Here is a 21,463-nt window from a genome sequence, read left to right as displayed (position 1 = left end):
ACCATCCACCTGCTGAGATTTCAGCCTTCAAAGTCCTTTGCATGAGTTATTTGCCCAAGATTTGCAAAAAAAAAAATAAAAAAGGGATCCGCCTCAAAATCAACTGGCGTACCTTTAAATGCGCAAAAATCCCTTTATTATTTTTTACGCTTCTTTTGCGGTTTTAAAAAGTGTACCCATAAATTACATCCACTTATTATATCTTTAATGGCCCTCTGGAATGGCCATGCTCGGTTCATTTAAAATTATTTAAAATACTCACCATTAAATGTGAAATATTTCATGTGGCACTTCAATTAATACGAAAGTTGCAAGTGACAAAACAACGATAATTGCATGGCTGAGAGCGTCCACCACGTGCATCAATTTTAATGGCGCAGACAGGCAGGTGTGATCCATAACTATAAATGATGGTCGATTTAATAGCAAATCAGGGTCGATTACATTTTTTAATTGCAAACAAATTGTGTGGGCGTCACAAAAGTATTGCATATAAATTGCCTATATGCCTACACAACAAAAGCAACTCAAACAAAACCTGACAGATTCCTTTTGAATTTTATGTTAATAATTAACAAACTTATATATTCTTTGTTCTTTACACAGTTAAAATATAAAAGAATACTTACTTTAAGAATATGTTTAATCTTCATAAAAAAATTGTTATTCGTTAACTGGGCATTTAGAAATATATAACGCTATAAAATTACAAAATTTTTAAAAAAGTTTTACAAATATTAAAAGTATTTCAATATTTAAAATGTCTTTTTGTTGCACAGTTTTCGTTTCAGGAGCTGCAAAAAATTTTAATTAATAAAAATAAAAGAGTGGACTTTCTTTAAGTTGGTAATGGGACTTCAAATATTATGAAACTGTTTTGAATGAGAAGCAATTGAAAAACCTCCTTTAAAATAACTTATAAGTTTAACAATAATTGTAGCGGTTTAGTTGTTTAATACTACAAAAGTAAAGTTGGCAAAAATATAATATAAAGTAAAAACTTAACTACAAATGTACAAATTGGATAAACATATTTAGATATAAATAAAAGCAAACCGAAAGTTCGTTGAGATATAATATTTGTCTCTTAAACCTTAAACCAACGGCCAAAACATGCTTTATTTTGGATTGTGTGGATTGTGTTCCACTTTGCTTTGACAAGTGGGCATAAAATAATAGTCGGCAAAATGAGGGAAAATATTTATGAACCGCTGACGTCGGCAGTCGGCAAAGGGGAAACACCACAGGCGGGAAAAGGGAGAAATGGGGGTGCGTTAAGCTCACTTCAATGCATTTACTTTGCGAATTTCATTTATCAGCTAACTCTTCAGACGTCAGAGCAGCTGGAAAATCCCCGTCTGCCCACTAGTTATAGGAAATCAAGCACCAGAGAGAAGCTTATCGTGGCAAATCCTATTGTCGTCATATTGACATAACCGCAAAACCATCCGCACCCCGAAAATAATCCACCACAGGCATCGTTCCCCAGTTTCTTCTGCTTCTTGGCACTACCAAGCATTCATCTTCTTAGAAATTTTGTAGCAAAACATTTCGGTCCCGCCTTTTGTCCTTCGTCCTTTGAGCCCTCGTTGCGGTCGCTTGGCCTCATTGAATGTCAAAGTGGAAGTGCCTGTCCCAATCGCAATGTAAGTCAAATTTTTTCGACCACTTCCTGTTTATCCGAATCAGAAGTGTGCCCTTCCCATTCGTTTTCTTAAAACTGAGTAACATTTTTTAATTAATTAAATTACTATTTGCTTACGGAATATTTACTTTCTTGCAATTGCTTTTAAGGAGTAGCTAAGACGCATAATTGTTCCATTGAGTAAATTCCATTTATCGGTACTTTCTTTCTTTCACATATCGCGATTAAGGTAAATGGAAATGTGTGACAAGTTGTAGTTTTCTGCCACTTAAAATAATATGGTCATTGCTATTAAATGTTATGGAATGTCTCTTTATTGGAAAAATTATCCTTGGAGTTTTTACTGGTACTTCTAGTTGCTGCTCCTTTATTGCTTCCTGTTGGAAATTTCCTTACTGCTCAACTTGCTCGACAGCATCCTCGTTCTGTTGCTGTTGTGTGTATCTTACGCTTCAGTGGCTTAAGTTTCGTACTTGGCGCGACTTATCTTCTACAGCGACTTGTTTGCAAAATGACAAAATGAATGGTGCGGTCAGCAGCTCTTCATCGCTCTCCTCGAGGTCCTTCCATTATCCTTGGCGCTTCATTGGATTCCTAAGCATTTCGACAAAATTCACTTGGTTGCCGGTTCGCTGCGGATTTTCCCAAAGAAAATGGTCACAATGCGATGTCAAATGAATTGGGGGAAAATGCAGCAAGCGCCGTTCTTGCCCCTTACAAATGTGGGTGGATTTTTGATGGATTTGTTTTGTATTTTAGTCGGGGGAGTTAATAAATTGTTACACCCGTTTTTCGTAGAGTAAAAGGATTTGTTGTGTTCGTAGAAAACTATGTAACAAGTAGAAGGAAATGTTTCCGACCCTATAAAGTATATATATTCATTCATTCTCAACAACGATATTTCGGAAACTATAAAAGTACATTTTTTGGATATTCGATGTGTAAAGTGCCACGCATAACTCGATGGTTTTCTGGGGGCATGTGTATTTTCAAAGTGAATAACTGAGCAACGGGTATTTAATATTCGGGGGACTCGACAATACCGTCCGTTCTCCATTTTATACCCTTGCAGAGGGTACTATAATTTCAGTCAGAAGTTTGCAACGCAGTGAAGGAGACATTTCCGACCTTATAAAGTATGTATATACTTCATCAGCATCACTAGGAGAGTCGATCTAGTCATGTCCGTCTGTCCGTCCGTTTCTACGCAAACTAGTCTCTCTTTTTTAAAGCTATCAGCATTAAACTTTCCCAAAAGTTGTCTTTCTATTGCAGGTAGTACATAAGTCGGAACAAACATATATGCAAGTAAATAATAATTTTAATGTTTTCAAGAATATTTTATTTTTGCAATAGCTGCAAGGATATATAAACTTCGGCTTGAGTACTGTTGATTGGTCCTCATTAAAATCATGTACTGATCTAGAGGCTGCAGTGTCATTCTTTAATTTGGCATTGAAAATAATATGTAATATTTTTATTCCCCCAATTTGAAGTAAGCGATGTTCCTAATGACCTTCTGTCCTATTCTGGGGGCCCTGATAACATTTCTTGCTGTTTCCTAAGAAACTTTGCCGAAGCCTTGTCTTGAACAATCACTTTTCTATTCAACTTATCTTTATTATCTTCAGACTTCCCGAGAATTATTATTATTATTTAACAAAAAAGAATTTTTTGGAAAATATAGGGAAAAATAGAAAATTTTAAAAATCTTTATTACAAAAAAACTTTAAAATTTTGTTTAAGAATTATTAAGATCATCATCTACTTTTTTAATAAAACACATTATTCTTAATATTACCCAAAAGAATAGGAGTACCAAACCAAATAATTTTGGATTTTTTTTTTTCTTTGATCCAATCTTGTTCAGATGCGCTTTGATCCATCGCTATAGGAAACTCGGTTTCGCATATATAATTTTTTTTGTCGGAGCAGTTTACTATGTTCATAAAGTGATTTCCAGATTGCAACTCCACGCATTTCTCAAGTAAATTCATCTCACTAGGTGTGTTCGATTCCCATTTTAGAAAAGCAACAATATCTGAATTGTACGGCGATATATACTTTCCCTTAAAGTCAGTCATATCTAAAAAATAGCTTTTTTGCGAATCCAAGTGTTGTTTTAAGGCGATCCACTCCTCTTCATTTTGTAGCCTAAGTAGGCGAGCATCAATGCTTCCACATTTAAGTAGAGCATCTGAATATCTAAGTTGTTCATTGTTCTGAAAATGGTAGATTTTTTCACCCACTACCACATTGCCAAGGCTAGCTTCGGTTTGGTGCTGTCATAAAAGTAAGAACAATAAGCTACTTTTTCGACATAATAAATAATCAATTTTACCTGATTTATTGTGAAGGCTGTTAGCCCGTTAATCCCGAAAAGGATGAGAACTATAAGGCACCGCATTTCGTCCAAAAACTCAACCTCATCACAAGATTAGACAAACAAAACTATAAGTTGATTGCATAGAAAACATTAATGTTGAGCACACGACGGCATAAGTTACACTATTTTACAAAATTAAGTAAAGGAATTTTACCAGTTTGACTTAAATAAAATTAACGACACTTACTCTTATCTTATATATGTTAGGCGCATTTCAGAAATTTAAATCTACTTTATATTATTTTGTAAGCTAGTGTTAGAGATTACGCTCGGTTCCGTTTAAAATCAATTGCTTCTTCATTGGATTTTCGTTGTAAGGGAGAATTCGAAATTGAGTATCACGTACTCAAAATCAGATGAGGTCGTAAATGATAAGAATTAAACTTACGCTCTGCAGTAAAAACCTTAAGCTCACCGATTAAAATGGTTGATTTGAAGTGCACTTAATGGTTTTAAAAATGTTTGCAAAGTTTCAAGGTTTTCATACTATAAGAATGCCAATTGGAATAAATAAAGTCAATGGCCGAACTCTAAAACGCACATTTATCAAAAAATATCTTCTGGAGATGAGAGTTGAGAGAAGAACCTTAAAATGTTTAATTAAATTTGCTCCGCGCTAATCTACATATTTATTAGCCGGGACAATAAAAAACACTGCCTTGATCTTCATAACCCCTCATCACCATGCCAACTAAACTCAGATTTGACTAGCCGGCATTAGTCGCTCGGCCGATTTGGCTTTGTCGAACATCTCCGAAAAAAGCTAAAAAACAAGGAAGGAAACAAACTTCGTCAAGCCCAAATTTATATACCCTTGCAGCTATTGCAAAAATTAATTTTTAATTCTTTTTGACTTTTTAAAAATTTGACAGTTCAGAATTACGCTTTTAATTATATTGAAGTCGGAAATCGATATCATATAGCTGCCATAGGAACTATCGAATAATTGAGCTGCAAATCATCCTAGCTTCAATGCTTTTAAACATACACGCAAGTAAATCATAATGTATTTATTTTAACCCTTTCTCCTTGGAAATGTAGAAACTCGGAACTGAAAATAGTAACTTTTGATTTATTCAGCGTAAATGTAAAAATGTAAAAAATTTGACTTTGCTTAATTATAAGAAACTCGTAAATTTTTTTTTTTGACCGCCTGATAAGTCTGAAATATTTATTCGTTGATTAGTATTTAATTATTAACATAGAAATTTTTTTAAACTTTCACAACAAAAATAAATTTACACAATTCCATTCAAATAGCAAACTAAATAGAAAATAGAAAAAAATAGAATGGAAGAAATAAATTTATAATTAAACAAGAAAGGAAGCAAACTTCGGCAAGCCGAAGTTCATATACCCTTGCAGCTGTTTCATCTTGAAAACGTTAAAATTTTGCGTGTATGTTTAAAAACATTGAAGCTATTATGATTTGCAGCTTAATTTTGATAGTTCCTATGGCAGCTATACGATTGTTCCTATGGGAGCTATATGCTATAGTCGTCCGATTTTGTTGAAATTTAAACCGTAATTCTGAAATATTTAACCATTACTATATTTCGAAGAACTAAAAAAAAAATTAAAAAACACCAAAGTTATAATTTTTTTTATTTATTTTTCCGATTGTTCCTATGGAAGCTATATGCTATAGTCGTCCGATCCGGCTCGATCCGACTTATATACTACCTACAATAGAAAGACAACTTTTGGGAAAGTTTCATGCTGATAGCTTTAAAACTACGAGACTAGCTTGCGTAGAAACGGACGGACAGACTGACAGACTGACAGATGGACAGACGGACATGGCTAGATCGACTCTCCTAGTGATGCTGATCAAGAATATATATACTTTATAGGGTCGGTGATGTCTCCTTCACTGCGTTGCAAACTTCTGACTGAAATTATAATACCCTCTGCAAGGGTATAAAAATCTTGTTATTCCAAAAAAAAGAATAAGTTTGGTAAGCTGGTTATTATAAAATCTAGAAGAATCTGATTAAGAATATTTTTTGTTCAGTTTGTGTAATCTTCTATTATACAAATTTAAGTCGAATTTGTATTTAGTATACATTGTAGTAATTCATTATTTTTTTCATTGTGGACTCGCAGAATTCTTCATTTAATTCAATTGTGATTAAGTTTATAAAAGGATATTCAATATAGCCAGTCAAGTTTATCAATTCAGATTCGAAGACTTACCTTTTTCAGTGTAATACTTTTGCGTGTGCTCGTCTTAAACTATTTGCACATTAAACCGGCGTTACATTAATTTGCCAAAACCTTCTCGGATATATGAAAGTGAATTTCTTTTTGAGACCAACCAGAGCTGCACATTTTCCCAATCATATAAATTTGCGGCAGACCGCACACACTTTTTATTCGTGGCCAGAACGCAAAGTGTGCGCCATCACGTTGCCGGTGATTCCGGACAGACCCTTGCCCCAAATCACCTCAGTTGAAATGGGAGTTGGGGTTCAGATCCTGAAGAGCAGTGAGGCTGGAATTCTGGGTGCCGGTCATGTCGTAATTAGCAGAACACGGCATTGCCGGCGATAATTAATGACGTTGGTCACGTTGGTTTCATGTCGATTTCATTTCATGACACGGCCGCAGTCACCACCCCCCGGTCCTCCCACTTTTACCCACTTCCACCCCTCAGTGCGGTGATTTGTCAAGCGTTCGCATTGGAAAATAAAGAAAAACTGCTTCGACCTCGACGAGTGCATGTAAATCTACATTAAATTGAATTTCATTTGGCCAGAAAAAAGTGCGAGAGCGTTTGAGTTTTTTACTTTATTTTTCGCTTCTGCTCCATTTCGCAGGGCCTTCATTAAACGACGACCATTTTAAAATTCAATGCAATTTGAACTTTCAATTCAGTTGGGTTGACTTCAGCTCGATTCGATTCGTTTCGGGCTGCGCATAATTGAATAATTTATGGACGTGCCGGCCAAAGTTGTCTTTGATCAAGTTTGCCCAACGAAGCGGTTTCTTCCTTATCTTATTTCTTAAAGCTTTTTTTAATCATTAAAAAAAGGAAAATAATTTTTTATATGACTCAACTGCAAAAGCTCTTTACACTCAAAAATGTGTTTTCGAGTTTTTTTCAAGAACATCAAAGAACAGTAAACTTTGTCAGTTATTTATTAATGCCACTCAAAAGTATTGAGTTATTTAAAAGCTAAGCCAGTCTAACAAATGTATATTTATACCCTTGTTATAATTAAAGTCAGAAGTTTGCACCGCAATGAAGGAGACATGTCCGACCCTATAAAGTATATATATTCTTGATCAGCATCACTAGGCGAGTCGATCTAGCTATGTCCGTCCGTCTGTCCGTCCGTCCTTTTCTACGCAAACTAGTCACTCAGTTTTAAAGTTATCTGCATGAAACTTTCCCAAAAGTTGTCTTTCTATACAGGTAGTATATAAGTCGGAACGAGCCGGATCGGACGACTATAGCATATAGCTCCCATAAGAGCAATCGGAAAATAATAGCTCCCATAGAAATAATAAAAATATATAAAATAACTATCTAATAATTGAGCTGAAAATCATCATAGCTTCAATGTTTTTAAACATACGCAAGTAAATCATAATTTTAATGTTATCAAAAATATTTAATTCTTGCAATAGCTGCAAGGGTATATGAACTTCTTTAATGAACTTTAATGTTTTTAAGTTAAAAATCTAAATCTAATCTATCTAAAAATAAATCGAACTGTCTTTAATTATGTTGGAAACAAATTATGTTTTTTTAAATTTTAATGATTTTTAATTCTATTTTAATTCTATTTCATTTAAGACAATCATTTCATTTAAGCTTTATTGTTTTCGCTTAGTTGGTGCAATCAATTTAACGCTCAATTGTGCAGAAGACTTAATTTTTCAACAATTCTAATCCGCTCTCCAGACATTTCATTAATTGTAGTTCGTTTTCGTAGTGGGGGATATTTACATATCACTTGATTTGCCAAATTTTCAGAACAGATTGCGGACGAGGCAGTCGAATTGATTAGAGTGCAAATGCCAACGCAGCTTGTTAACTAATTGAGTGGCCATTCCTCACTCACCCCACTTGGTTATAAAATTAATTAAATTCATACTGTTCGATAGCCCGCGTTCGGGCTTCACCGAAATATAAGCTTTGGATAAGAATCAGGGAACAAGTGAAAAGCCACTGCATATTGCAAAATGTTTGACTTTATCAAGCGGAGCACATGTATTTGCCATTGCCAGAATTTCGTCAAATATTTGCATATAATACACACAATTGCCATAACAGTGTGTGTGTGTGTGCGAATATATTAAATCGACAAATACGTAATGCTCTTAGCCTTAATGCATTCGACATCAAAGTGAGTTATTGGTCTTCCCGAAGTACACCAAATTGTCTGCACAGCAAAATTTCATGCATTGGCCTAAACTGGGGTGAAGCGGCCAAAGTGCCTTTTCCCAAATCCTATCTGATTTCGATAATCTGAGTAATCGAATGCATTGTTTATTCGCTTTTATGACTAAATCCAGCTTTCTAAACCTGCTTTTTTTGTAATCAGAAAAGTAAAAGTTTTTGAAGTCTTAAGAATACTTTAATTATTTTTTAACCTTTCTCTATTTTCTAGGACCTACAATTTTTGTTGCTTAGAAATAATCTATAGCATTAATCAAATTTTTATTTTTTACTTTTTAAATAGTGTTCCATATTATTTAGTTAACGCAATTTTGTTTCAAATTTCGGAAGTTAATTTTTTTTTACAGCTGTTTAATATTTATTTTTACTTTATCTCATCTCATCCAAATAACTGATTAAATCTCAAATTCTTTTAATTATTTTTTTGTACCTATTAACCCATACCTATTAGGTACCCATGAACAAGCAATGACATCGTCAGTTAAGACTTGTAGCAATCGAAATCAAGGACTACAAAATCCAGTTAATAGGCAGTAAAATACTATTTTTGATTGCTTCCATTAAATCATCAGAATTGCTTAACTTACATATATGAATTAAAATGCATTCTTATCACACCTATTGCCCATTTTTTAACAGATTATTTATGCTTTAATTTTTTGTGAAAATAATGTTCTTTGTGTCAATTAACTTTTGTTTATTGTTTATTATTATTTTTTTGCATAAAAACAGGCATTTGTGATTGCCATCTATCACAGTTCACTCTTATTTCGTTGTCACCAACCACTGGCTACAGCTGGTTGAAGGGGACCAAATACTTTGAAAAAATAGATCTGACCCGATGTCAACCAGCTACACACAGCGTTGCAGATAATAATTTGTTTAATATCACAAAATTGAATCAAGTTTCTTTTGTGCACTGTTTGCATTTCATTAAGCACGATTCGTTGTACTTTGGGACCGGTTATATCAATGCGCCAGCAGTCGCATAAATCAATTCGCACTATTTACGCGCCATTGTTGGGAACGATTTTATTAATATTTTGTTTTGCTATGAGAAAAATTAATTGAATAAAAGGTGCATACGCACAATGCATCGGTCAGTCGACATTGACTATAAATTATGTTTTAATCGGAATAGTAGGCTATTAAAAAGTGTAGTTGCATACCCTAAGCTTCATTTTTTCGACATCATGATGATCTAAAAGTAGGTTTTAAATGGAAACAATTTTTGTCATTTATCAGTTTTGAACACAGTTTAGGCTTACCACTATTATAATTATACAAAATTTATTGTCCAGGGGCTTCTTTGACTATTTTTTTTAAATATTATTTGCTTTGTATTTATAAGTAGATTTTTAATAAATAAACAAATAATATACAAATTTGTTCCCGTTGTTTAAAAAGTAATCAAAACTTTATCCACAAATGTGGAAATTGATTCTCTTCAACAGATATTCCGCATTTTAATTTGCTTTAATGGTTTGCCATGGCCAGGATCATATATCCTTTTACCCATGGTGTCCGTCTCTTTCTGCCACTCATTTATCCGGTTGTTGTTTTGCATGCGGCACATTAGCTTCATTTGTTCTATTGTTTTGATTATGATTTACAATGCCCAACGCGCAGCTTTTGTTGCTTTGCTGAATAAGCAGTTCGTGTGTGTTGGTAAGTATGCCAGAGTGTGGGTGTCAGTGTGTGTGTGCGTGAAATTATGTTGTACAAAGCATTATACATTTGCATAGAGAAAGAGAGAAATAGTATATACGCTTTAAGCTAATATTTTGCATTCAAACTGTATGTGATATGTATGCATACGTATTTGCAAAAATAAAAGTACAAAAATTAACCAATTTATTATAATTGACATTCAAATTTTATTAACATCTGTAACATTTGCGTTTTACAATTATAATTTGAAGGTATACTCATATAGTCGCTGCAATTTAAGAATCGCATCGTTAAAAACTTGACAATTTTGGCTTGACATAAAATTAAAACTGATCCCCTCGCTTAAGATTTGAGCTGGCAGGGGCATTTGGATCCTGGCCAATGGATTGGTTGGGAAAGAAATGGGCATCTAGTTGCTGGACTCCCTCAGGAGTGCTCAGATCAAAGGCGAACTTTAGGTATTTGTCGAAGTAGTTTTTGGTTCTATTGCTATTGTGTCGTGAGGCACGATTGGGCGATTTATTGGCTACCTTTTCCCTGGCATCCTTGGGTGCCTTGTGTGCTTGAGGTTCCCTAAGTTCCTTGAGCTCCTTGAACTCTTTGGTCTCTTGTAATTCTCGGGTTTCTTTGGGTTCCTTTACCAGCTTTGGTTCCTTGAATTCCCTGATCTCTTTGAGTGTCAATTTTTGAATGCTTCCTGAGGTCTCCGGTGGTCGAATTGTCTTCGATGCTTGGTTGTTTAGATCTAACCTGCTTTGGTATTTTTGAGCCACGACTGCTGCACCTCCTCCTCCGCCGACGGCTCTGATCGGATTTTTGGAGGCCCGAGTCTGATCAAAATAGTTCATCTGGTTCGTATCGGGGCCGACAGCTTTGGTGCGTGTTGTTGGTGGATCCTGCACCTGCTGTTTGGATGACTTGTTCCGTCGATTGTTACTCATCTTTGGAATCTTTTCCTTGGGTTGTCCGAAATCGTCGTTGACTTGCTGGCGATATGACTGGGACATCGGTGGATTCTCCAGACGGGTGCACTTCGTTTTGCGGGTTAATCCTGCGTTGATGGCCATTTGCTTTTGATTATTTGCACTCATTTCGAGGGTGGAGATTGAATTATATTACTCGTAAAGCTTCAACACATAGGGAAAAAAGTTATCTAAAGTTATTGTAAAAATCAACTGTTGTAATGAGGCCGAGTCGGAACTACTATTTGATGGGAAATTCAAGGATTGTATAAAAAACTTTGGGTTGGAAATGTACGTAAATACTCGGTAGTTGGAATACTATACATATATTTTGGAAAATAAATTATAATCAGGTTACGTTTACAATTAAAGCACTCTTTTATTTGCTGGACTTTTTTGCTCCGCGGGATTTTAAAAAATATATTATTTATTCCATCTACAACTTTGAATTCTAAAGAAAAGATCCCCACAAATGTTTCTAAAAAAAGGTTAATAATCCCCGGGGATAAATTTCTTTTCTCTCTTTTTGACACGACAAAAAGTCAAAGCTTAAAATGCGAGTAATTTACCAAAGAGAAATGTGAAACAGAGATGAAGAGATAAAAAGACTATATTTTTGTTGGATTACTTTTTTTCGGGACAGCTGCTAAAATGAAAATAAAAATAACAACAAGAAAAAAACAATTAATTCCGGATAAACACATTTTATAATTAAAAAATTCCTTCGCCTTTTTTTCGTTGCTTTCTTAGTCTATTTTGTTTTTGTGTGAGCTCGCAAAAACAAAGCCAGCGAATAATGTGAAATAGTCAAAGAAATTAAGTGGAATGAGAAAGAAGGAGACAAGAAAAGAGCTTAGAGAAGTGACAGCGGAGAAGGAGAGACACGGAGAAAGTCAAACTAAAATATAACGAAAAAGTCGAAAAACACATGGCGTATACGCAATATTCCTTTGATTTTGACATAGAAATTTAATCATCTCTTCTAGGGAGAAAGAAAACCCTCTAAGCTGATTACGGTCTCTTTTTACTAATTTGTTTCTTATTTTCCCTCAGTTTATTTCAGCCTTTTTTCCATTTTTTTTTTTGTATTTCCGTGGACCAAGTAATTTATTGTTTGTTGTGCGTAATTAACCCGCTTCGTGGTCGCGTTCTTGGCTTTCACACTTTTTGTAGCCTTTTACCTAATGACGTTATGCACGTTTTGAGGCAGATTTTACCCTCTTTTATTCTAAAAAAAAATGTATTTCATTTTGGTGATTTAAGTCTTATCTGCGTGTAAAGTCGTCCACGTAATTAGTTTCATTCCAGCCTCCTCCCTTTTTTTTTTGCCCCCAGTTTGCGACCTGTGCAACTTTTTCCCCTTTTTTCGCTTACATTTCACAAAATGTGCGCAGCGTGGCTGAAAATGTGAGAGAAAAGCGGTGGGAGTGGCAGTTGACGGGGCCAAGTGTCAGCTTAGCCCTCGCAGGCAAAGCGAAATGACAGGCAAATTAAAGCTGAGTGGACGGGTTGGAGTTGGCAGCCAGCAGACAATTTATCAGAGATTCACATAACATGATAAAGGTATAAAAATAGCCAACGCAAAAAAACAAGAAAAAATACAGGAAAATCTCCTCTGACAGTTACTGGAAATTATTCCAAAGGGAATTTTCAAATCCACAAAACAAGCTTTAATTGAGTAACTTTGTAAAACCAAAATGTTGTTGAGTAGAAAAAATTTAAAAGGCTCAGTTTTTAAAACGCAACTTAAATTTTAATCCTATATTAAGAAGATTTGACCCATCAAAAAAATATCTATGAGCTTGGTTTTTTGTTTTTTTTAATGATTTTTTCTTTTTTTATTTTTATTATATACATGTTTATGTTTTTAGGTACGAAATCCTACAATGCAGAATTAAATGAATCGTTGTAAAAATATAATTAAAAGTTTCTTTACCCAATCTGAATATTAATTACTCAATTTGGTAAACTTAAAATAATATTGTGCAATAACTGCAGAGTGTAATAAAACCATTTACTAAAATGCGAAATTAATTAAATACTTTATTTTTTCACTGCCATTTAAGTTCCCTAAACAAATAATACCCATTTAATGCGCTCGCAACGAGTTGTCTTTTGTCTCTTAGAGAATCAGTTTATGTTTTTTCTACTAATGCTTAAAGTTTCCTTAACGGGCTTAAATAACAAGAATGGTAGACAAAGCTCTAAGAGGGAATTGTCTTGAAGGAGTTCTTGTTCTTAGGCAGCCTGTTGCCAATTGTCGAGCAAACAACTATTTACTTGACATTTGCAAAGGAATGTGTTCTGTTGTGGACCCCTCTTGACTGGCATTTTCTTCTTTCATGCAGGTCCCTTTATTGTCTTGTTTGCCTCTTTTCCCCTGATCTTTTCTGTTTAAGCAAGGACTTCAGAAAATTGTTCAACTGCTGCATGAAGTACACATCAAAAAATTAAACCCCATATAAAGTGTAATTTATTTTTTATGGATTTAATTGCTCGATTTTATAGGGGCTTTGGTTAATTAGTTCAGAATTGTGCTACAGAAAATACAGAAAAACAAGGTTAATTTAAATTAATATTAATTTAAAACTAATAAAATATTTAAAGGACATGAGACTTATTAATTTATTTGCTTATTTATTTACAGATATGTATTATATATTCCGATGGCCTGTTAAGTAGGGCCTTACTCTGCAGTTCATGAAATGTAAATTCTCCAGTATTATATTTTTAGTTTGGATCATTTAAATCAGTCCACAAATAAAAAAACTTTGCCATTTATCAAAAGGTACCTATTTTTATCTGTGCATTTGCTCTTTTTAGTTCTCCAAGGTATTGATGTCAACAGAACGTTGCAGCAACTTCTCACCTGCCTTCTCACCTGTCTGTTCCACTGAATATTTCACCGCTCGACTGACAGTCAATTGAAGTTCCCCGAAAAAAAACAAGAGATGAAAAATACATATATAAATTGCAACATAAATTATACGCACATGGCTGGGGGAAATCGAGCTGGGATAGCTTGTCCCATGTGCTTAAGCGGAAATCGTGTACAAAATGAAAATGCAGGAGGAGGAAAACTCAACCTCTGACCTCCACCCCCTCCCGAATTTCGCTTCCTTTTTCTCCTGTCGCCGGCGCCATTCGTTGCTGTTAACATTTCCGCTTTATTTGTCTGTCTGCCCTTTCACCCTGCCGCTTTATCTATGCCCGCTTTTCAGCTCGACATTCCACATTCCACCTACATTTGCTCGGAGTTTTGTTGCTGCAGCTGCAGTTTTATTTTTGCAGCTCTCAGCTCCGTTTTTATCTCTTTTGTGTCGCCGTCTGACGTTGTCTAATGTTTTAAATATAAACTCGAAAATAATGCAGAAAATAAAACATAAATCAACGTAAATATCGCTTTTGGCTTTCTTTTCAATCTGCCCAAGTACAGATAGAGGTGGTGTAACTTTTCCCTTTTGCTGGTTTGGTTTGTTTGGAAACCATAAATTATTCACACGCTTATCTCTTAATGCGATAGTCTGGGTTCTACTCGCTTTTCTCTTTGCATTTAGAAGTAATCAGGATGCAAAGGAGACAAGAGGGAGGATAAGCACCTTACGTTCAAAAGTTGTTCAAAAAATGGTTACAATTGATTTGTCAGGCTAAAAGGGGATAAGCTGAATCCAAATTGGCTTAAACTATCTGCGTTTTTAGAAAATATAACTCAATAATAACAACAGGCAACCCTTCGCTTTTCGTTTCTTTGCTTTTGTAAATTTTCAATATTTCTCTCCAATTAATTTTAGGAAAGAAACACAGGAAAGAAACACAGTGATATTTAATTTAAATACACTATAATATATACTAACATTTGAATTCTGGTCTACTTTTTAAGTTCTGATTGATCTCTATGACAAAAATAAATGTAACAAAGCATGGCTTTTATTATTTAATTCGGTATAAGTAACCAGGGCTGCCAGGTGGCAGTTTCCATCGCTTGGAACTGTCAATAGTATCCATCGACTACTCATTGCATTATCATCATTTGGACCTGTCTGCTGCTGACTTGCTCACAATTCCCAACTGGCCAAGGGAAAGTGACAGTCGAATTTCCCGTTTAGTCTGGCACCCAGATGAGCGATCAATCAAACGTGGCATGCAAAGTGAGCCTCCAAGGAGTGGCCGTTCTCCTGGCTCCTGGTTGCTTGCAAATTGAAACGTGAGATGTGGACGGGACGACTACGCATCCGTCCTCTCCAGTTACCACCTGGCCATTTAGCCGCACGAAGCAGTTAATTAAATGATGAAAGCATTGACGTGTCGCAGCGACCAAACGGCCAGCAGGAGGAGGAATCGCTGTCTGAGTTGCCCTAGAGCCGGGAGGAGTGTTGACATGCGGGGCCGTAGACTGGCAGCCTGGGCCCCATGTCCTTGGGCAGGATTCGCATCTTGACAGACGCACGTTCGACCAGTCCATAATGCAATAGAGAGTGTGAAACTCACCGTGAGATAGCCACGGACTCAGGTAACAGTGTGGAGTTTAGGTGGCAAAAGTGGTTTACGAAAAACTAACTATTTTGGGAAATTAAAGTCACCAAGTCTGATATTTGTTCAAAGTTTTACAGAAAACTAATTATTTTGGAAAATTAAAGTCACCAAGTCTGATATTTGTTCAAAGTTTTACAGAAAACTAATTATTTTGGAAAATTAAAGTCACCAAGTCTGATATTTGTTCAAAGTTTTACAGAAAACTTTTACACTGATACAATAATTGAATAGTAAAAATAAAAATCTGACTATTGAACTCAAAATGTTATACTTAATATTTAAATGAAATATTTAATCATAATTTTAATTACAATGCGTAATAAGTTGCATGATTAAATATATATAAAAGATTTCAAAGAATTTCTATTTCATTTAAATGCATTTTTTTTAATTAATTATGGCTTAAATTCAAATTAAATTTTCAGATATTAAAGTCTATTCCGAAAAAAATAATTAATAAATTAATTCCGAAGTCAAATTAAATTAACCGAAATGCATGAAAATTAAATAGAAAAATATTTTAATTGAGTGCAAAATGGAATGAATTTCTACTTTTTTTTTAACCAGTGTACGAGAAAATTATTTTTAAATGTAAAGCTTGATTGCAAACAAATTATAATGCTTAAAATTTCTTGGTAGTTAATTGGCAATTTTATTAAATCCTATTGGACCACCGTTGGAAAATCTTCTCAGGTAATGTATATAATTTAATATTTATAAGCCACGCATTCGATAGCTTCCACATTATATTTACACTCTAAGTTCTTCTTTCTTTTATAAAACTATTAAACCTATGCAACTTACAATATAAAATATATCTTTAATCTAAAAGTGTGATAGATTTAGTACGAAATTGTTACTATTTTCTTTTCCATACTTTTAGACACATTTCAAATTTATTTTAAAACCCAAGATATTTCTGTAGATCTTCTTTGAACAGAATTTTGCCTGTGCGTGTGCCGATAATTAAATTGTTTATAGTGCTTTCTATATGGCTGTTAGACTTTACTGTCCTTTACCGTCCAAATTAATTTTTTATTGTTTGAATTTTTCTAAGCAGCTATGCACAAGAAGCATTAATTTTTATTTTTTTTTTTTTTTATAAGGCTAATAAAGAGATGTCGAAGATGTTGTCAAGAGCAAGTTTAACCAACAAGTATAAATGAAAAGTAAAGATAAATCAGGAGGTGATGGCACCACTGTGGTTGCCCCGGATGGACTTGGATTGGACTGGGATTCTCTGTTCATCGAGGTCACGTAGCTGCTTCAGTTGCATGTCACACGCCGCTTGATTGGTTGCCTGATTCGTTGATTGCCCTGCTCTCCGCTCACGTGACAACGCGTTGCCCTCGGGCATTGTCCAAGGATCCGTACCGGAACAAGGACAACCGAACCCCGAACACGGAGCCTGGAATCCTGCTCCACACGAACACGCACACATATACTCACCTGTCACTCCATCAGTCGATCTCCGTGAACGTGTGTGTGTGCGCTCATTCTAATTTTCATTTCACTTCCAGTCGAGAAATGCGAACGCAAACTAACCGAACCGATGTTGGCCAAGTCAGTTGGCCAGCTTGCTGATTTGATTGATGGCTGGGCTTTGCTGCTAATGAACTTACATAAGTGATACCGTTAACAAGTTATGGCCCCGTGTGTTGTTGCTGTTGGCCCAACAATTTCTCATGTTGCAAATGTAAACAGATTTTGGCCCTCTGGGCTGCAGGGGAAACGCTGTTAATTAGTAAAGTTGATAAATTCACGCAGATTTAACATATCAAGTGGGTAGCAAAGTTTGCTTTTTCCCTTCTCTCTCTGATGTTGGCAGTTGTAGATGAAGTTTTTCTAGTGGTTTCCATTTTTGGACCACCGTGTAGGTATTTTTTTTGTGTTACCTTCATAAACTTGTTGACCATGTCATGGGAATTTTTGCCCGGCAGAGGTTGGCAGTTAACATGTGGCTTCCTGTAAGCAGAGAAATATTTGAAAGTTGATTAGTATATTTCGTATACGCTGTGTTGTCCAATAGGGAATATTTAGTTAGCAAAGCTTGCAGTTGTGGATAAGCTTTGGGTTTAATTAGAGGCTAATTTTCTGGTTCAACTTTTATTTATATGCTTATTAATTTAGGTGACATTGCACAAGGGCCAAAGTTTTATTTGTGAATTTATTTATAAATAACCCTATATTCCTTGTTGCTAAATAATCCTTTTGTTTCGTAACAAATTAATTGTTTGCTTTGAGTCTACTAATTTGATTTTGGTTACATAAGCACAGAAAAAGTAAGTCTCAAAAGAATTGAATACAATCTGTTTGCTTAGATGCGAGACTTTATTTCACTAGCTGTCTATTTCCTACTTATTTATTTAGTATCTATTTTATGTAATTATTTATTTCGGTAAACTCTGTGGGCTTCCTAATGAATTCAATTCAATTAACCAACTTTCATATTCAAGTTTTCCTGCCTGTCAACATTTCAGCTTGTCAAGCACTCTCCACCTAACTTCTTTGCTGCAACTTTGTTGCTTCAGAACACATGTGAGTGGGCGAAAGCCGAGTCAACACTTGACGGCCAAACGATAATTTTCTTAACTAAATTGTCCAGGGCAAGGCAAACAGAAGTTGGGCAAACAAATAAACTCATCGAAGACATCAGGCCATTAGGTTCACTTAAAGAAGTTGGGCAAACAACGGAGGTGAGTGGAAAACAGGTGGAAACGTGTGGGTGGGACAAAAACCGCAAAGTTTCTACGAAGCAAATCGCTTCAACTTTTGCATGTTCCACCGAGCATTTTCCTCTTAGTTTTTTGCTTGTTTGTTCCTCAATAAAAGGTTAACTCCATAACAACTCCAAGACTCCAACTGCATTGACTGACAAGTGGTGTTTTTCCCCGTACTTTTCCTCTTTTCGCGCTTGCCGACCCAAGATTTTGCAGCTCCAAGGCGAGACAACATAAATCATGAACAGACACACAACGGAAAACTGGTGGAAAGTGCTGGGAGCTGGCCACAAAACTGCGGCGGAAAAGCCGCAGTGGAAGAAGAAGGAGCAGCTGAAAAAACCGCAAAGCGTTTTTGGTCTTTTGCTGTTTTGGCGGTGGTGCTGGCGCTGAAAATTTGCCACTGGCCATGGCAGAAATCGCTTCAAATGGCTTTAAAAGGCCATCAACTCGGAGAGAACTCGACTCTAGATTTTTCCTCGCCGAGCGGCAAACTTTGTTTGTGGCAGCTGCAGTTTGTCTGTGCAAATTGGCGATGGCAACTAAATTGAAAAGTGCCGGTCTAAACGCCCGAAAGTAGGCAATGGTTTCTGCTTCTGAGCAGGATTCATTTCGTTTCAGTTTGCACCAACCGCAGAAAGGATGTTTTTGTTTAAAGTTGCCGACTGCTCGGGTTCCTTTTCTTTTTTCGACTGTCTGCCCTGCACATTTCCTGTACTCGTTCGGGTTTTTCTTCTTCCTTTTTTAAGGGTACCAGCATGCCAGGATGTCTGGCCATTGAAATGTTTTCTCTTCGCCCTTCAAGACACTATTAATTTGAGTCGTTTTGCTCGGTTCAGCATTTCATTTAATTTTTTTTATGTTTCAATTTCGTTTCGGCATCCGCTTGATTTGTGGCTTGTTATCGTGATTTGGCTTGGCCCAAGAAAATTTAATGTTTTCGTTAAATTCTTGCATATTTATCTTGCGGTTCTATTTGTATTGTGTAGTAAATATAAATTAGAGCAATACAAAAGATCCAGCTGCTTTTTTTTATTGTGTCGTAAATATAAAAACAGCAACAAAAAATTCACGCTGCTTTATATATGCATTTTAGAGCCCCCTATTCTTCAGATATCAAAGAGATTTTCTTTAAGTCAATATTTTTGCAACGCAATTAAAAGAAAAACCTATGAAATATCTAACCAGATTTCCACTTTTTAGCTCTTAAGAGCTAAAAGCTTGAAAAATCTCTTCAGCTTAAATAGAAAAGAGTTCCTTTACCGCAACTATTTTTGTAGCATACTTTTCCCGCTCTAGTTCAGTCAAAGGCGAACGCTAATTGAAATTCCTCTCTCAGAAAATCCGGGCAGAAATGCGGAGAAAATACTATCTGAACAATACACATATCCCACACATGGCAAATGGCTATCGATGCATCCGGCAGCTGTGGCAACTTCCGGTCGACTGACCCGACTCCAGATTTCTATTCGGGGCATTCAATGAGCGCGACAGATTAGCCGCCCGCCAACCACAAAAAGCTAGAAAAAGCCGGAAAATGTTAGCCGGGAAATGGTAGCCGAAAAACGGGCGTATTGGAGGCAGATGGTGGGAGGGATGGATAGATCAGACCGACAAAAGCGACAGGGTCCGTAATGATGCGGAAGTGGACAAAAGGCAGCCACAGCCTCACAAAAGCCAGAAGCTGTAGCTGTAGCTGCCAATTCCACAGCCCATGGCAATGGCAATGGCAAAAAGAGCATTCTAAAACTGCGGTCAATTGAAATGGCAATCAAGTTAGCGGGCACGTCCTTGTCAAAAGGACACATGCACAGCATGGAGAACTGAAATGGGATAGATGTCTTGCCATTTGCTGAAATTCACACCGCAGAACAAAGCCAGCCAATAATTACAAAGGACATGCCAATTCAGCTGCGATTTATAGGATATAAGAAGGACTAATTCAGCTAAAAATTCTGAAAAATGCACTTATTTTTATAAAAGTCAGCATTTGTTGAATATAATAAAACTTAATATAACAAGCATTCGGTTTAAGAGGTAAGCTTGAAAAAAATTGTCCCAGCTTTTTATTTTGTATGGGTTTTTTTCACAAAATAATTTAAACATCTTTATGTCTGCCTAAGTTACTTTAAAACAAAATAAATGTTAAGCATTTTTTTGTTCATTAAATTTTTTAAGAGTTATTCCATCACGGAAAGGAACCTTAGACCGCTTGACCGGAAATGGCTTTTCTAGATTGATTTTATATTTATTGCCTTAGCCTGTGCAGAAAATTTGCCAGCGGTAAATGCGAAATCAGATAAAAATGTAGTATTTGCAACCGTTTCCTGCACCTTATCTGAATGCACCAAGTGTATGCAATATGCAGTTGGAAAAAGTTGAAAATTCAAGTAGGCTCCTTTTCTTTTACCAAAGTCGTAATTTAATGTGCTTGGCACTAGGCCTTTTCCCTTTTAAGTGGGAAATTCTTCACCCAGTTTCCCGAGCACTTTAAGCCCGATTATGGTTGTGGATCCAGTTCTTTTTTGTTAGCGCCTTTTGTTTGGCCGTGCTCTTTTTGTTTGCTTCGCACGTATCACTGCACAAAGGAAAATGGTGGGAGGCCATTACGTGCCCAGCAGAGTGTGCATGTGTGTGTGCGAGAGTTTTCTGCACTCCATGTGTGAGTGCGCCTGCAATAATGATTGGAAAGTTTCGCTTTGCAGTTGGAAATGAAAATATACTGCAACCAAACACGCCCCCAGTCGTAAATATTTGGCAGGCCATGGGGCCATTTGCATAACAAAACTGCATGCGGTGCAGCCATTAAATAATTAGAAATGTTCCTTTTCCCAATGCATATCTCGACCGGCGAGGGGATGGTGGCCAAAACTTTGCGCACCGCCTTGGCCATTAAAGCGCAATCAACTTTCGACATCATTGGCGCCAAAGCAAAAACCACAAAAAGTAAAGAGGTTGTTAAGTTTAAGTATTTAGACTGAAATTTTAAATACCCTTTAAAAAAGTAAATATATTTTAACATTTAATTCCTAACCCCCAATTTCTTAATGTCAAATTAAGATTCTAGTGAACAATAGTTGACATGAAGTCAAACTGAATAGGATTGTAGTCCGAAATCTGAAAGAAATTCGGAAAAAT

General features: G+C 35.8%; 1 protein-coding gene and 1 long non-coding RNA gene across 2 annotated transcripts in view; both read right to left on the bottom strand.

Annotated features, from left to right (window-relative positions):
- Positions 1-10,307: 10,307 nt before the first annotated feature.
- Positions 10,308-11,382, bottom strand: LOC128263123 (uncharacterized). Its single transcript, XM_052997846.1, has one exon. It carries the CDS (start codon positions 11,199-11,201, stop codon positions 10,434-10,436), a length of 768 nt encoding a protein of 255 aa, XP_052853806.1. The 5' UTR covers positions 11,202-11,382; the 3' UTR covers positions 10,308-10,433.
- Positions 11,383-16,796: 5,414 nt separating this feature from the next.
- Positions 16,797-21,463, bottom strand: part of LOC128263129 (uncharacterized) — a 62,417-nt gene continuing 57,750 nt past the window's right edge. The window contains exon 4 of the long non-coding RNA XR_008268411.1: positions 16,797-17,570. This is a non-coding gene — a long non-coding RNA (uncharacterized LOC128263129). The remainder of the gene's footprint in view (positions 17,571-21,463) is intronic.

Source organism: Drosophila gunungcola, unplaced genomic scaffold (assembly GCF_025200985.1).
Source record: "Drosophila gunungcola strain Sukarami unplaced genomic scaffold, Dgunungcola_SK_2 000001F, whole genome shotgun sequence".
Taxonomy (NCBI): Eukaryota; Metazoa; Arthropoda; class Insecta; order Diptera; family Drosophilidae; genus Drosophila; species Drosophila gunungcola.
The sequence above is the reverse complement of the archived record's forward strand: the minus strand, read 5'-3'. Positions and strand labels throughout refer to the sequence as shown.